The sequence below is a fragment of the Rhopilema esculentum genome, chromosome 11 (assembly GCF_057945365.1).
Source record: "Rhopilema esculentum isolate cy_ngs chromosome 11, ASM5794536v1, whole genome shotgun sequence".
NCBI lineage: Eukaryota > Metazoa > Cnidaria > Scyphozoa > Rhizostomeae > Rhizostomatidae > Rhopilema > Rhopilema esculentum.
In genome coordinates, this window is record NC_142825.1 from 13,914,424 (window position 1) to 13,930,517 (window position 16,094).

At 37.9% G+C, this 16,094-nt stretch overlaps 1 protein-coding gene and 1 pseudogene across 1 annotated transcript; both read right to left on the bottom strand.

Annotated features, from left to right (window-relative positions):
- Positions 1 to 414: 414 nt before the first annotated feature.
- Positions 415 to 13,731, bottom strand: LOC135694069 (uncharacterized). Its single transcript, XM_065212727.2, has 3 exons — positions 12,789 to 13,731; positions 3,385 to 4,688; positions 415 to 2,294 (listed from the first exon to the last, which is right to left on the bottom strand). Exons 1-3 carry the CDS (start codon positions 13,606 to 13,608, stop codon positions 1,233 to 1,235), a joined length of 3,186 nt encoding a protein of 1,061 aa, XP_065068799.2. The 5' UTR covers positions 13,609 to 13,731; the 3' UTR covers positions 415 to 1,232.
- On the bottom strand, positions 11,033 to 12,385 carry LOC148959051 (uncharacterized; annotated as a pseudogene).
- Positions 13,732 to 16,094: the final 2,363 nt, after the last annotated feature.

A 16,094-nucleotide genomic window follows, 5' to 3' on the forward strand; every position in this document is an offset into this window, starting at 1 on the left:
TAATGAAAAATTTTAAATGTTCCCTGTTGTGTAGATTATGTTGCTGTCGAATGCAGTGTCATGGATTTTATTGGCAGCATTTTCAAGATTTCGACTGGCAGCCATTTTTATATGCAAATTAAGCCCTTAAATGAGCTAATTTCGCTTGGGATCCTCGAAATTCGTAATCAGCATGGTCGAAATACCCAAAATCAACTGGATCCCAGCTTCTACTAAAAAATGCCCCTTGTTTTATAATTTCTTGGAATTGGAACCAGTCTATTTGTTCCTTCGCGGTAAGTTTTGTAGGGTAAACAGGCAGAGCTTCATATTGTAAACATCCTTTCTTTCAGACAATTCTCTGATTGCAAGGCAAATTACATTGTGTTCATCTCAATTCTCTGCATCGGACCCAATCATGGTGGGTCCTCCTATCTCACTAAACTTGGCTCTTATCCTCCCAGATTCAATTTCGTGGCGCCCGCCTCTGTCCGATTCAATGGTGTGATTAAATGCTTTAAACTTTCAAGTTGTTGGAAAGAACTAATATTTAATAACTACTAAAGAAACTAGTCTATTGCTAAAGAACTACTCTCATAAAAAACTTGCCACCATGTTTGTATTTCATACATCATAAATAAAATGACACTAGGCTGATAAAATAATGGACTAAGGAACCCCAAGCAAAACAAATTGCTCCATGTTTTTTTACTCTTAAGCAGGTATTCTGGATATAATAAACAAGTTCAAAGTGCCATCAGCCTGTATGATACATCAGTGTGAACGAATAGAATGTCTTTTGATTAGTATTTTCTGTTTTCCCTACCGTTTTTTCTCAAAAATAGGTAAACCCTCGAAATTAAGCCAATTCGAAATTGCTGGATATTTTACCGAAACATGATCAAACAGGTCAAATGTTAGGATAACATAATTTTTTCATTCATACACGCATTTCCTGTCAAACCTTCTTCATGAAATTTTGAATTCATGTTGCAAAAATTGAGAATTTCTTATTTAGAAACACGTGCTTTGTTAGTATCTTAATTTTTTGGGTGCTAAAAAGTGTTGTTAATGTAGTTAACCGCTAATTGTGTGTTAAAATATAGAAATTCTAGATTTGAGGATTTACAGTATGCAGGAAACTAGGATTGTGTAAACCTGCGCTAGAACAGATGAACACTGTGCAAGAACAAATGGTACCAAAGAAGATATGATTTTTGGTAATGTCAATCTCAAAGTATATTATCAGTAGATTATTTGAATTTATCAAAAGCAACCTTCCGTTTCCATATTCCATCTACTTTTTTAGAGATTCCTCTTTTTGTTGCTGCCCAGATCGCCTGGCCGGATTCATTTATTATCCAAGAGCTTGCTGGCAACTCTGGTAACAAATCAACACTGGCTGCTTTCAGAGCTTTTCTTATTTGCCGTTGATCCTTTGCTTGTGTCCATTCGGAATCTTCCATCTGATCAAAAACGCGGTAAGGGTAATAAGAAATGGCATATGATTTTCCAAATCTGCTCAAACCATAAAGAATTTTCTTTTCAACATCAACACCCATCAGTGAGGAAATATAAGGCAGCTGTCGCCAAAATACAATCTGCTTCTTTGTGAAAAAGCAAGTGGCAGAGTGCCTTGTCGTGTATGTTTTCTTTTGATAGCAGAAGAAGAATTGCTGATTTACTTCGTCATAAACCATGCTGAATGCTGGAGACTGCAACCTCATTGATTTCACCTGGATGTTCTTGCTCTGGTCAATCTTACATTTAAAATGTACCATCTTTTGCAAAGTTGAGTTTGTCGCTCCGTTGAATTTTGCCAAATTATTTTTATAGGCAAAATCGATGATGATATTTCCATTGCAGGTTTCTCCTCTTGATATAGCCTTTGGATATTTTGCTTGAAGAATTATCGAGATTTCCTGCCTGTTATGCAGCCACAGTGTATCAGTTTGAATCATAACAAACCAAGGCGTGGTTGTGTTTCTAGACGGAGGTAGACTCAGGCGACTTGTGTTTGCGAATGACAGTGACTTTAACTGAAGAAACTTGCTGTTGAAATAAATCATGACACTTACTCCATAAGCATTTGAGTTGCTTTTTCCAAGCAAATGGGACACGGACAGATTAAGGTTCAAGAAGCTATCATCAGTCAGCGATTGGAAGTTTTGTTTTGTGATATTTAATTGAAGAATGCTTTTGTCGGGCTGCAATCTTTTGATTTGAAGTGGCGATGAGAACACAAGGATTCCATCACCATTTTCAGTACTGATGACAGCCTGTCTTTCTCCAGTGGATAGTCCTGCATCTAAAACCTGCAAACATTAAGTTTTTACTTCAATAAAAATTTGGTTATGATGATTTTAAACGATATAACATGTGTTAGATATACATATTTAGTTTAGCTATCGTTTTGGGTGCTTTAGATAACTTTAATTTATTTTTTGCATTATTAAGTTCCTTTACATAGAATGATTGTTATAAAATCCAATGCTCGTAACTATATGTAGATAACAGGGACAAAATAATAAACTTTAGTTAGTGGATCAATAAAGCATAGTTTGCCGTATGATTTTTTTAACACATTCAAATATACTACAATGTGTCAAATTAGGTTTTGAATTTAGCAATGACCTATCAGTATCTGAACAAACTAGCTCCAGAACACCTAAGTGGTTATTTTCCGAATTGCTAGATTTTCATACTCGCATTTTACGTAGCACTGGTCCAACTTACAAATGAATACCCCAAATAAGAACAATAATTGGACAAGATCATTCGCCTGTTGAACAGCCAAAGTTTGAAATGATGTTCATTCAGAACAGTGGCGGATTTAAGGGGAGCAACTAGGGGCAGTTGCCCCTCCCTCACCGACTTGAAGCAAGTCTAGCGTCCCTTTTTGGACACGATCTTGTACAATTATTGTAAAAATTTCCTTTAGAGCGTGAATAGAGAGCCTTCTGTCAGTAGTTAGGGTCTGAAATTGTTGTAAACAGCGTACTTTCGTCATCGATTTCTGAAAAATTTTCAGCGCCCCCACTACCAACTGCCCCTCCTTCAAATTTGCTCTGGATCTGCCCCTGACTCAGAAACAAAATTGGCATCCTCTATCCTCTGATTTAAATTTGGATTTATCACTTCCTAGGATCTCTAAACCCGTTCTTATCTTCATTTCCTTATTGTTAATTTTCAATTTGGATCTTAATTGAACTTTTAGTTTCATCAAATTCGTAGGGATTTTATCATAGAGGCAATTGTAAAGTAGATAATGATTTCTAAATTGTAAATCCTTCTAAATGTATTTTAAATAAAAATGTTTAAAGCAAAAATATAATTTAAAAAAAATTGGGCTTGTGTTTGCTCCTCAACCAGGCCGTCAAGGCTAATAAATTAAAAAAAACATACCTCTCCAGAAAAATCGATAAGAAACATGTAATAGTTCTCCTCTTTAAGTTCAAATTGAACAAATCCGGCGCTATTGATTTTTCTAGAATGGTCTTTCGCCAAGTTTACCACTCCGCTTTCCATTTTGACTGTTCCGTTATCAAATGTTGTCGACACATTCATATTACCAAAGTGAAACAAGTCAAGTTTATTTGCAAGGCTTCTGTTACTGGATGCCATCGATATTCCTACTGTTAAATTGTTCTTTATTGTACCAAATGCAAGGACAGATCCTTTGAAGTTATCATTTATAGAAAAACTTGACGATGGTGACCATTCGACACTCAAGAAACCTCTCGATATAGCACATCCAAAAAGTTCAATTCTCATACAGTTAATGTTATATGAGCTTATCCTAGCGGTGGGAACTACTCTGACCAATCTTGTTTCGAGATTACGAAACCAGTTAACACTTGTTTCAAGCCCATTGTTTTCTCTTAAAGCTGTAAACTCTAAAACTGAGTCTTGCTCGCTCTTGTAGAATTGCCAAATTATTCCATTTTTACTGTATTCAATTTTGAACTTTGTTACAGCATGTGCATTGTCAGAGCCGTGACTCTGAATCGCAATACCACTTAAAATCATCATCGTCCCAAGATCAACTTGCAAATATTCGGATACCGGAGTGTTGCTGTACGAACACCAACCCGGGCCATTGTAATGCAGTCTTGCTTGATACGGTTGGTTGTTTTTATTTTCATTTGCCCAAACAGTCTTTGCATAAAACCTAGAATCCGGTATTTTACTGGCTCGCACTCCAAGTTCATTTGAACAATCATCAATTCCATCCCGTTCATGAAAATTGTTGATGCTTATTTCAATACTTGAAGCTCCTGATCCTCCAATTTTGTTGACAATTCTCTCCCAATTCTTCCTCGCCTGGCCTGTATAGCCAACATATGCCAAAGTCATATAATTACTTGGAACTGGTGAAGTTGCAAACGTTGCAGAAACACCAACCTTTTGCAACGCAAAGGCTAGATTGCTATCTATGTTTACCCCCTCCTTTGCTGTCATCATAAGTAATTTCCCTGAAGGAAGATTGTCCAGGAAATTGGCTAAAAGGTTTCTGGAGGCCGCATCTCCATACACATCGTATGTTTTTCTGTACTCGAACAAACCGCTTCGGTAATCAAAGAGAACCACATTGATACCACGTGTATTCAAGCTGTATTGGCGGCCATTAACCATCACGTTGCCTTTGCTATTCCCACAAGATGAGGGAGTCAAGCATGATTCAGAAATGACTTTTACTTTCTGTATGTCTGTAAATTGCAAACAAAAATATCAAATTTAATTGACTCTTCTGGTAATACCAACAATAAATTGATGTTGTGTAAACACTTGAAATATTCGGCTATTACTAAAACAGGGAATGGATGTTAAATTTCTATTATCTTCGAATGTAAAAAACAAATGCGGTATACAGGGCCATGAAAATGCCATGCAGTCCTTCAACGCTGTCAACAATGAAGTCTCATGTCTTGCCTTGGCCTTCCACCTCAATATACGCAAATATTAAACATCTCTAGAAATGTGCTTGATCAAGTTTACAAGCTTCACGTAAGACCACATCTTGATTATGGTGACATTATCTATCATAGGTATGACCCTGACCCTTTTCGATTCTCGCATACCTACTACCAAAACCTTCTTTATGAATGGAAAATGCTAGATGATGAGATCAAAAGTTCGCAATCCAATTCACAAGTTTAACGGAAACTACTTGCAATTATAAGACCAACTAAAAACCCTTTTTATGATGGCTTTGATATGGAAGGTATCATAAAGCTGACAAAGTTGCATGTGCACTTCAGCCCACTGAACTAGCATAGATCTCGAAACAACTTTGATTGTAGTAACCCAACTTGCATGTGTGGGAGTTGCATTGAGCATAATGAATACTTTCTCCTGCACTGCCACCAGTTTGATTTGATGCGTAGAGATCTCTTTCGTCAGTTCACCATCTCTGGTTTAGACATAAACAAATTGGATTCAAATGCACTATGCAATTTGCTTCTGTTTGAAAGCAAAGATCTAAACTTAATTGAAAACAGAATCATCATAGAAGCAACAATTTTATTCATCGAAGCAGCAAAGCGTTTTGATTGAATGCTTAGAAAGTAAACAGCAGCGACCCCCCCCCCCCTATCATTGTTAGTTTTACCAGGGTAGCTTGGCACCAAATAATAACTTTAACCTTGACAGAAAAAAAACTAAACTGGATTCTACTTTAAAAATCTAGGATTTTGTATTGTTTGGTATGAAGCTACCTTAGATTAGATTCTATTTTTTTGCTAAGGTATGAAAATTGTAAGTGTCATCCAAAGTAGGGACCAGATGACCTTGTGTCCTTTTCTGCTTTGAATGGTACAGTAGAATGTATCAAACCTTTGTGTTTTAACTTTTTGATATTGATAGATAAAAAAAGACAGTAGATTGTTTGAGCTGTCTCTTTAAAAAGTAATATGTGGTTCTGACATTGCCTCGCTATTGGAATGGCGGCAGCCGTGGGTGCATGCCAATTTTCATCATTTAGCTCTAGTTTTGGAATTTCTTGAAATCTAACCAACTGTATGTATTGCGCTGATGTGTGTTTTGGTCTTAAAAATAAAGTACCTGTTTTCGGGCCCGATTTTCTATTTTCGAGCTCGGTTTTTTTTCAAGCCCGATTTTGCTTTTGCTTGCTGTTCAGTGGCGCAGCTGGAGGTCATGCTTGTCATGCCCGGCATGACCATATATTGCCAGAGATAACATTTTTCAAAAATATTTATTTTCGTAAGAATTTATTTCCCTAACCCTAACCCTAACCCTAACCCTAACCCTAACCCTAACCCTAACCCTAACCCTAACCCTAACCCTAACCCTAACCCTATCCTCTTGATGTAATAGCACTGGCCATTCCCCTTTGAAGCTATCTGGCTCCACGCAAGAATATGGAGCCCTCCGAAGGCGCTCCTCTATTGTCGGGCATGACTAAAACAGAGGGTTTCCAATTTAGACATGCCCATAACTATGAGCATGACCAAACCCTGTGTTTTAGTCATGCCCATAACGCTGGTCCCCTATGTTTGGTCATGCCTAACAATAGGAGTGACGCAGGTGAGAACAAAGGCTAGTCATGATATTTCGAGAGGGCGTGACCATCATTATAATCATCAGAACCGTCCTGTGTTATTCCGTGAACGAGAATGCGAGGCATCATTTATCGATGATGGCGGCGCTGCTATGGCAAATGGCTAGATCTACAAGATGGGAGGTAATTCTCCGTAAGTAAAATACAAGCAAAAGCTTATTGCTACTGTGGCCCATAACTGCTACGCACTTAAATGAACCTGATTCGCATACAAACAAAGCAGATTCGCATTGAAACAAACCGATTCACGTGGAAAGAAAAACCACTCACACAAGATTCAAGTGAGTCGCACAAAAAGAAAAAAGACTCGCAGAAAAATGAAGCTCGTCACACATTTTTGGTTTCAGTCACACAAAATACAGCAAATCGCACATAAAACAAAAACAGTCGCACAAAATTTGCAAATGTATGGAGACAAACAAGTGACGGTGAAGGGCAAGTCACTAATCTCGTCAATGGCTTTGAAGCTAGCTCTACCATCAACCAGATTCCTGTCGTTTGCTTGGATAAGTTGTTTCGTACAGAAAGCACAATTTTCTAACTCTGCACCGGCCATTTACTTCGAGGTAATGGAAAACTACGTTATCACAGCTACTGTGTTTTTTTTAATTGTGCAGAGTTATTTCATCGCATAGCTAATTTTTCCTCGATATCTGGGAAAAAGCTCGCGACAACTATTTGGAGTCTGGGGCTCAGACTATGGCGTCACCAGCTCGAAAAAACTGGAGTTGACAAATACAAATTTTCTCGGTCACGCCCTTCAGACTCTGAGAACATCATTTTTAGTATGTTTTATCCAGTTTGAGATTTTTGGACAAGCAACCTTCTCAAGCAGCATTTTTCGTACCCTAGGTACCAGACTCACTCTATATAGAATGAGAGAGAGTCTGGTTTTACAGGGCGAAACCGCTGGAGTCTGGTACCCTGGGTACCTTTTTCGTAACGGTGACTATTTGCCAGGGCGAAAATCGAAATCGGTCTGATCAGCCCAACACCCACCACCCCCACCCCCCCCAATGGTTTTTCAACGGGATTCGAGAAATTAGAAAATCGACTTCTGGGAAAACTGGGTTGGACATGTCCACCCCAGTCCACCTCGTGGCGACGCCACCGATCACACGTTAGAAAAGGGAAGTTTTTTTACTGAATAGAATGGATTTCTGTTAAGCCTCAGCTATGATGTTTTGCCCAAACTGCGGGAATTTCAGAAACAAGACCCACTTTCTCATCATCGGAATAGAATAATATGCACGTATTTTGGGACTATTCGGACTGACAGCACTGACAGTTAGATATTGTAACACAACATTAACACTAAACTCCATTTTGTTCAAAAGAAGGTTCAATTCGATCACAGAAACGTGCAGACAGACTGGAAGTCCACACATAGCTAGTTATTCGGACTGCAGAGTACGGAAGTTTGCTACGAGATTTCGGATGGGCAAGAGTAAAAATTCAAGTGTACAAATGTACACAATGGCATGAGTGTCTAGTAGACACTGTCTACTTCTAGTGTACACACAAATATTAAGTTTTTCATACAAATACCATTGTGAGAAACTGATTCGGTTTTAAAGGGAATGTGATTGAGACATACGCATACACACAACGGCCCTGTTATCAGAGCATACTTCTTAGAGCCAGTGGTGGCCTGGCCTTTTTCGCCTGGAGGGGCCAGCAGCAAAATGGCGCCCTTCATAGCCAATATTATTGTCTTTTCCTGAAAAGCTTGGCAGTCTGGTAATGTCCTTTTTTCAACCTTGTATGTCAAGAATAGACTGACCCCCGCGTGAGCACAGGGTCCTAAATATAGAAATTTTTTATAGGTGTGGCAGGACAAGTTGGACAGACTCATGTGCGACATTGAGTGTCTCTTCGAAACCAATCCAAGCAGATAAACTAAATAAAAATGTGTCAAGAACATGTTTGGAGCTACCAAGAGATACCCCTACAATGTAGTAAAATGAGGGTTTTGTTCTCTTTGTAGCTGGTTGTGTTCATTTGGCACAATTGAAGGGAAAGCAAAGTGCCAAATAAAATAGTTGACTTTGTTTCCCTAAACTTGTAATTTGAGGCAACTTAACAAACTCAAAACATACATATAACACAACTTACAATCAGAGGGGCAAATAAGGAGAGTGTCGGGGTAACAAATAATGGAAAGAGTCGGTCCTAGCAAACAAGTGGAGGATTCCAGTTACTCATAAGGCTAGAAAATGCGATTTCTAACATATCTTCAAGGGCGCTGGAGCCACGGGGGCAGCGGGGGCAGCGGGGGCAGCGGGGGCAGCGGGGGCAGCGGGGGCAGCGGGGGCAGCGGGGGCAGCACGGGACAGCACGGGGCAGCAAAGTGCCGTTTAAAGAAATTGATTTCCGCGCAATATTTATTTAAATGAATATTTTGAATGCTGATACCTAATTGCAAGACCAAGGTAAATATTTTTCATTTTGATTAGAACTGAAAATTGATTGGCAAAACAATTTAACCAACAAAAGTAATTTCGTTGGCAAGTTCTCTTAAACTTTCATAATCAGATTTTAGATTGCTGAACAGATTTCAGATTGCTACCAACGTTGGGTCGCATATGTTCAATATATCAGTCAAAGCATCAATGATGTCTTAAATTCAAGCAAAGGCGTAGCAACCGGGGGCACAGTGGGCACGTATCGGTATATTTATTTACTTTCTAAATAAATTTCTCAGTTAATAATGATCAAAAATTAAATATGACTGCAAACTGTAGTTTTTAATCACCGTACTCCAAATGGTCCTCCTGAATGTAATGAAACTTTGGAACTTCGGTTTATTTTTTATTCATTCATCCAAAAGCGAAAAAAGTAAGATTCTATTTTAAGATTATATTTAAAAAGTAGCCAGGGCCAATTTTTTGGAAGGGAAGGCAAAAAAACTTTGGGAGGGGGGCAGAAGAAACTTTCTGGGGGAGGGGGTAAAAAAATGAATAATTTGTTAATGTTGATGGACAATAGCCCAAATTTTCGACACCAAGCATCTCTACTTATGACAGACGTGTAGACTTTTCGTAGATTTATGCTTTTCTTACACATAAAAATTTTCACTATTGAGAGGGGGCACCGCCGCCCCTTGCCCCCTGGCTACGGCACTGTCTATAATATGCCTACTCGGGGATGGACATACTTTGGAAAGGGTGTCACATACTTTCACCAATCTCAGATAACTGATATATTGATCGGTAATTTGTGACTTTAAAACTTTACCGATTTTTGGTTTGATGCTATTGTATAGTTCTCAAAAACAAAGCATAGGAAGCATTTCAAAAGTCGTGGCACATGTATCGAGGGGTACCCTCGCCAAGTTTCTAAAGTTTCCGATTTACAAAAAATTTTTGTCCTTAATTTAGTATTTCTTCATTTCATTTACAAATTCCATTTACACAAGCAAAAAAATAACAAACCAGATTGTTGAATGTTGTATTGAGAAACACAACCTATTCTAAAAGCAATACTTTAAAACCATCAAAAGCTGGTTCAGCCTTCCAACGCTCAACACAAATTATTGTTTACGCTCAACCTCTGTCTTTATTAAGCTGCAAAACTATCTTAGAACTTCAGCGTAAATTGAAGCGACAGTTGATCTATTTTATTAGGTTTCTTATAAACTGGTTTCTTATTGTGCAATCTATCTTGGGATGTAAACAGCGCGAGACAAGCAGACATCACCGCGCTGTAGCTTTATTTTGCGTGAAACGAGCGAAATTATCGCGCTGTAAAAGTCATTTTGCGCGAAACGAGCAAATATCACCGCGCGAGTGATCATAAAGTTACTAGTAAAACCGGAAGTTGCATAAAAACGCACTCGAAAAAACAGCACGCAGCAAGTAAAAGAGAACATATCGAGAACACTTAAAAAAGATCGCAGCACATACGTTTTTGCTCAACAGGAAGCAAAAGCAAAATCGAGCTCGAGAATGAAAAACCGAGCTCGAAAATGAAAAATTGGGCCCAAAAACAGGTAAAATGTTTTTGAACCGAATATTCCTTTATATTGTACAAGGTATAAAACTGGTATCTTTGCTTACTGGTCTCAATATTCCCCGAATCACCGCAGCCCGGATTCCCCGGTTTCCCGATTCCGCGATTCCCCGAATCCCTGTTTGATTAATAGCAGACATTTTCTACCTTGATCAAGTCAAAGAATGCAAAATTATTATAATGAGCAAATTTACGTTATAATATTAGATATGTGCGTTGCGTTTGGTGCATCCAAAACAACGATAATATAGTTAGATTGAGTACCAGAATGAAAATATAATGGTTAATGACACGACGTTTCGAGCATGTGGCTAGAAAAGAAACAAGCCGAGCAAAGAGAAGGCGAGATTCGATAAAGAGAGAAGAATGTAGAAAAGAATACGAGATGCGACGCAACGAAAAAATCAGAGTAGGGGAATGGGAGTAAAGAATGAAAAGAGTTGGAAATGGGTAGAAAAGATATTATTGAAGGAAAATAAAATGTTTATTGAGACCATTAGGATAAAGATTTTTTAAGTTATAAACTAGACTTTTCTCCAAATTCATTCTTTTGGCGGTGTCTTGCGATGCATGCAAAAAGCCAAGCATGGAAATGTCGGCAGTAGAATGATTGGAGGAGTTAAAATGTTTAGATATGGTACTATCTGCATCGCTTTGGTGTTCTTCTGTCAGATGGATTTTGTTAGCAACATTTCTCAAGTGTTCTCCAAAACGGTTGTTAATGTGATGGGAGGTTTCGCCGAAGTAAAGAGATTGGCATTTTGTGCAGATGATGCAGTAAATCACAAAGGAAGAAGAACAGATAAAGTGAGATCTGATGTGGAAGGATTGGTTAGGGTCTATAATAGTGTTCGATTGGTTAATGTGTGTGCAAGTACGACAGAGGTAATGTTGGCAGGGGAAAGGGTATGGAGTTGGGAGAAGGGTATGGAGTCTTTGCATTTCTTAGGATGCGATGGATCGTAGTTAAGGTGGCAATGAGCATCTGTAGGTTTTTCTTTGTCAGAAATAGTAAGGAGAATGTCCAAAAAGGTAAGCTTTCCTTTGTAATAAAGTGCTTGAACTGCAAGGCGGGGTGAAAAATAATGGTGTAGTTAATGAATTGTTGAAGAGCAGCCAAAGGAAGAGACGTTGCTCCGACAATGTCATCGATGTATCTTTTGATGAGGCAAGGAAAAGGGCCATAATAGGATTCGTAGATAAGCTGTTCTTCGTGGCCAACGAAAAGGCAGGCACAGCTTGGGCCAAGTTTACTACCCATTGCAACACCAGATGTCTGAAGATAATATTAACCGTTAAATGAAAGGGCATTAGTTGTTAGGACCAGTACAGCAAGGCAAAGAAGAGTAATAGTTGATGAGCTTTGAAAACGGCGTCTGTCGAGAAAATAACTTTAGTGCTTGTAGACCATCATTGTGTGGAATGCTTTTGTACAGTGATTTGATATCCATAGTGAAGAGATATTTGTTTGGTCCTTTGAATTTGAGATACATGTTGGTCCTTTGGATTCGAGGTCCTTTGGATTTAACATTGTTTTCAATTTCTGCTTGCGATCGGCATTTGAACTGATCCATTCGTTACAAACGATCTGTTACAGCATTCATAACTTACGAAGTTTATGAACAGAGACAGGTAGGAAAATTCCCACGAAAGGATGATTCAATAAGAGGTCTTTGTAAAATACTTTTAGAGAATTTTGATAAGAAGATAAATATGAGAACGAGAATACTAAAAAAAGTTATTTCGCTTGTCCTGTTGTAAGAGTCATTATTGGTCACCTATCAAAGCTTAAAATTCTACTCTAGCTGAATGGTATCCACTCTTAGTTTTTTCAAAAAGCTTAAAACTTAATCAGAGATACCAAGGTTGATGACAAAGTAAATCAATGTTTTAATTATTAACTTTCTGAAGTGGATAAATGAAATTCAAGAGACGATCCCTTCACGATTAGTTTATTGTTGAAAGATCTCTTCTCAAAAAATTCTTCTGCAGGTAGCATTTTATGAAAATTATGATACATTGTATGTCCTTACAGATATGTTTATGTAATATACTGTTATTGTATGTAATAGGTCTTTTAAAATATTGTGAGATATGTTGTGAGAATGAATCCAATTAGCATGAATAAATGAATGAATTCAACTAAAAAAAATTTACATGGCAAGCCAAAGTGGATTAGGAATTGTAAGATAAACACAATATGATAGCGTCGGAATACCTTTATCTTCATAGAAGGAGAATCTCGAGCGGTCTTCATCAGCACATCCATTGCTATATAGGATAAGCAAATTTCCATTGACAGGGTACAAAGCTCCATGTAAAGGATGTATACAATTAGTTGGTCCATGCTCAAGTAGAGAAAACTGGTTGAGTTTGTAAATTGTTTCTGGAGATTCACAGTCGTCAGTGAGTCGCATATATAAACTTGAAAAAATAACACATTTTCCTGTTTCAACATGCCTCAAATGGTAATTATTCACATACTCAAAGCGATCACAAGCAAATGGATTCATCAGTTTGATCAAGTTCTCTGCAGAGTTATAAACCCAACATAGTCCACCAAAATGCCGGATGATATAGTAGGCTTCCTTTCTGAAGTAAAATTTGTTGGTGTTTCCATCGCAGCCTGGCTTCAAGACAATTGCAGTATTAATTGCAGGATCAGCAACCCCATTTTCTGGATGCAAACATTTGTTAGAGAAAAGATGCCGAATCACTCGATTGTTTTCATCGTATTGAAACAAACTGTTTGTATCACTGCATTTGCTTGACAAAGACAAAAAGCTTCCATCGCTTGTGGTATTGACAGTGATGCATTTCTTTGTTGGTATGTGGATGAGTCTTGCTCCTCCCTGCCATTCGAACTTTTCTCGGCAAAGTCTACCGTAAACCAGGACCTGACGTACCTCATCGTACTCTACGCACTTCCCAAGAAAATGACGAATGTAGAAAGCATTTTTCACTAGCGTGCTGAGGCGGCATAGAACGAAAGGGTGTAGCAAGCACACAGCCGTAAGGTATAAAGATTTCCAAACCATCTCAGTAGATTAGATTCCTTCGTCCGCTTCTTAAAATGTACTTCGATCACCTAGAATCGATTTATGCGTCAGTCTTTTTCAGTTTTTCTACTTGAACTAGTTTTAGTGACATAATTCGGTCATAAATAGATAATGTATAATCAATTTATAATAACAACCCTCAGGTTCCAGAGATTAAAACTATCACTTGTTCCTACTTAATAATATATTAAACATTCATAGCTAACGGAACAAGTTTTCAACCAGAAGACCAAGGGAACAAATGTTTTGTCATGTCCATTCTTTTCACCTGTCCTGGGATGATAAGATTTTATGAATACAGGTTCTTTCAAGACCCAGGTAGAATTATTGTGCATTCTTATGACCATTATTACCTTAAACTAAAAGTGGCTCGAGATATATTCAGATTTAATTTGTTTCAATATAAATTCTTTGTCGAAGTTTTAAAGCTATGTTACATTATCTTTAGACCTCTACACTCATAAAAAGCTCGATTTGAAGGAGAGAATATAGCCTTTCAATTTTCATGGATGCACCTGTAACTTGTTTGGTATACAACAACTGCATATTTTATGCAATTTTGAAAATTGCTAATTGTCAGTCTGTCATAGTTCTCCATTCCGTATAGGCAGGAGTGCTATATAGTGCTATACAGGCTTCTGGTGCATTGGTGTATAGAACAGCATAGCTTTTGTAACATACCAACTAGGTAGGGGGTGGGGCAATTGCTTAAAACAATAGTGTGTTTTCCTCTTCTTAATATAAACAAAGGCTTGTCCCTGTAGCCAATTATAATTCGAAAAGGCTATTTAGAACAGGATCGTTCTGAGTTGCTACTCCGAGGAATTCCCGATACCTTCTTGAACAGAACAACTAAATGCAACAACACCAATAGAAATAATATTGTTAAAAGTTGGCCACAACAGGCACGTGGCAGCAAAAATCGGAGTAGCAGCTAAGAGAATCGTCCTTTTCTATACACCAAAGGCGTACTTCATCGACTATGCGATTATGGCCCATGTAATTCATCGTTTGCAAAAAGTTAGCTTTCACCATGTGTAATTTCTGATTGCAATTCATAGACATTTAAACTATCAAGCTTAAATCCCTGATGGGATCCTTTTCCATTGCTTACCTTATAACAAATATTTTGAGCTATAGGCAGTCTGCATTGAAAAAGGCATCGTACGAAATATTTTTCTAAGGGTGTAAAATCTGCCCCTAAAATTTGGCCCCAGCTTTAGTGTAGTTACGAGTTTACTGGTGAGATATAATGGCTAAGCCAATAGTACATCAGTATATAAGATATTTTATTGCCTTCTGTCTTTTGTAAAGAGAACTTTGGACTGTCGCATGTTCTCAAAACTTTGCTCCTTGTACTACATTTTAAATAGGTATGACGTACCGCTATGTAAAATCTCGAATTGAAAAGTCATGACATAAGAGTTGCAGCAATGCAAAGAGAATCGTTACAACTTCTAAGGAAGTAGAGGTCTTGTGCTTGATTTCTCTCGATTTAATTCAGAGCAGGTTGGCTCAGGACGAAGTGCATATCTAATGAGGCGGCTTAAACTCGATAACCATAAGTTGTGAAATGTATCTAAGTTACGTTTTTTTGTTTGCAATATGCAAGTGCCCCGTTTACAGCTATGCCTGCCCTAAACTCATCAATATATAAAAAGGCTAGAGTTATCATGTATATTTAAACTGTAAACTGAGAATGTTGCCAATGGAGTCCTAAGGTGAAAATGAACTCCTTTGTCTACACAATGGCGGTTTCTTCGTGCTTATGTAGAAAGATTCCAAAACTGCTAGATGGAACGACTATCAGATTTTACCAATAATCCTTAAGATCGTTAGCTATTTTTTGAAGTTCTTTTTTGCTTTCTGCTCTCAGTACTGTTTCATCGGCAATCTAACATTGTTTATTTGTTCTCCATTGATGGTTAACTCTTTCTCAATTAGATATTTTTTTATTCGCTGTACAGGATGATTGGTATTGGGGAAGAATACAGCCTTATTTGATTCAGGAGATTCTATTAGTTAGTAGGAGATTAATGTAGGAGATTCTATCATAGAAAACTCGGAAGAGGAAAAGCTACTAGGTGTTGTGTGTGATAGACATAAGACTCAGTTTTGAGACACATATCAGTAAGTTATGTAAGAAGGCTGGTAGCAAACTCACCGCCCTGGACGCTAATAAACTTAAAATCTTAATGAGAGCTTTTGTAATTAGCCAATTTGAATACTGTCCACTGGCCTGGATGTTCCACGGTAGGCACTTGAATAGTAAGATTAATAAAAATCACGAAAAAGCTCCGAGAATTGCATACAAAGACTATGATTCTAGCTTCAACACTCTGCTAGAAAATGATGACTCGGCAAATATTCATGTAAAGCACCTGCGAAATGTTATGATTGAAATGTTTAAAACAAAGGGAAATATCAACCATCCTTTTATGAGGGAGACTTTCTGCGAGCGTCAT

Excerpts from the sequence above, each read along its gene's own strand:
- LOC135694069 (XM_065212727.2), bottom strand. The coding sequence starts at position 13,608 with ATGGTTTGGAAATCTTTATACCTTACGGCTGTGTGCTTGCTACACCCT. Across the intron at positions 4,689-12,788 it reads CTCCTTCTATGAAGATAAAG|ACATACAGAAAGTAAAAGTC; the intron begins GTATTCCGACGC and ends TGCAATTTACAG. Across the intron at positions 2,295-3,384 it reads TTATCGATTTTTCTGGAGAG|GTTTTAGATGCAGGACTATC; the intron begins GTATGTTTTTTT and ends TAATGTTTGCAG.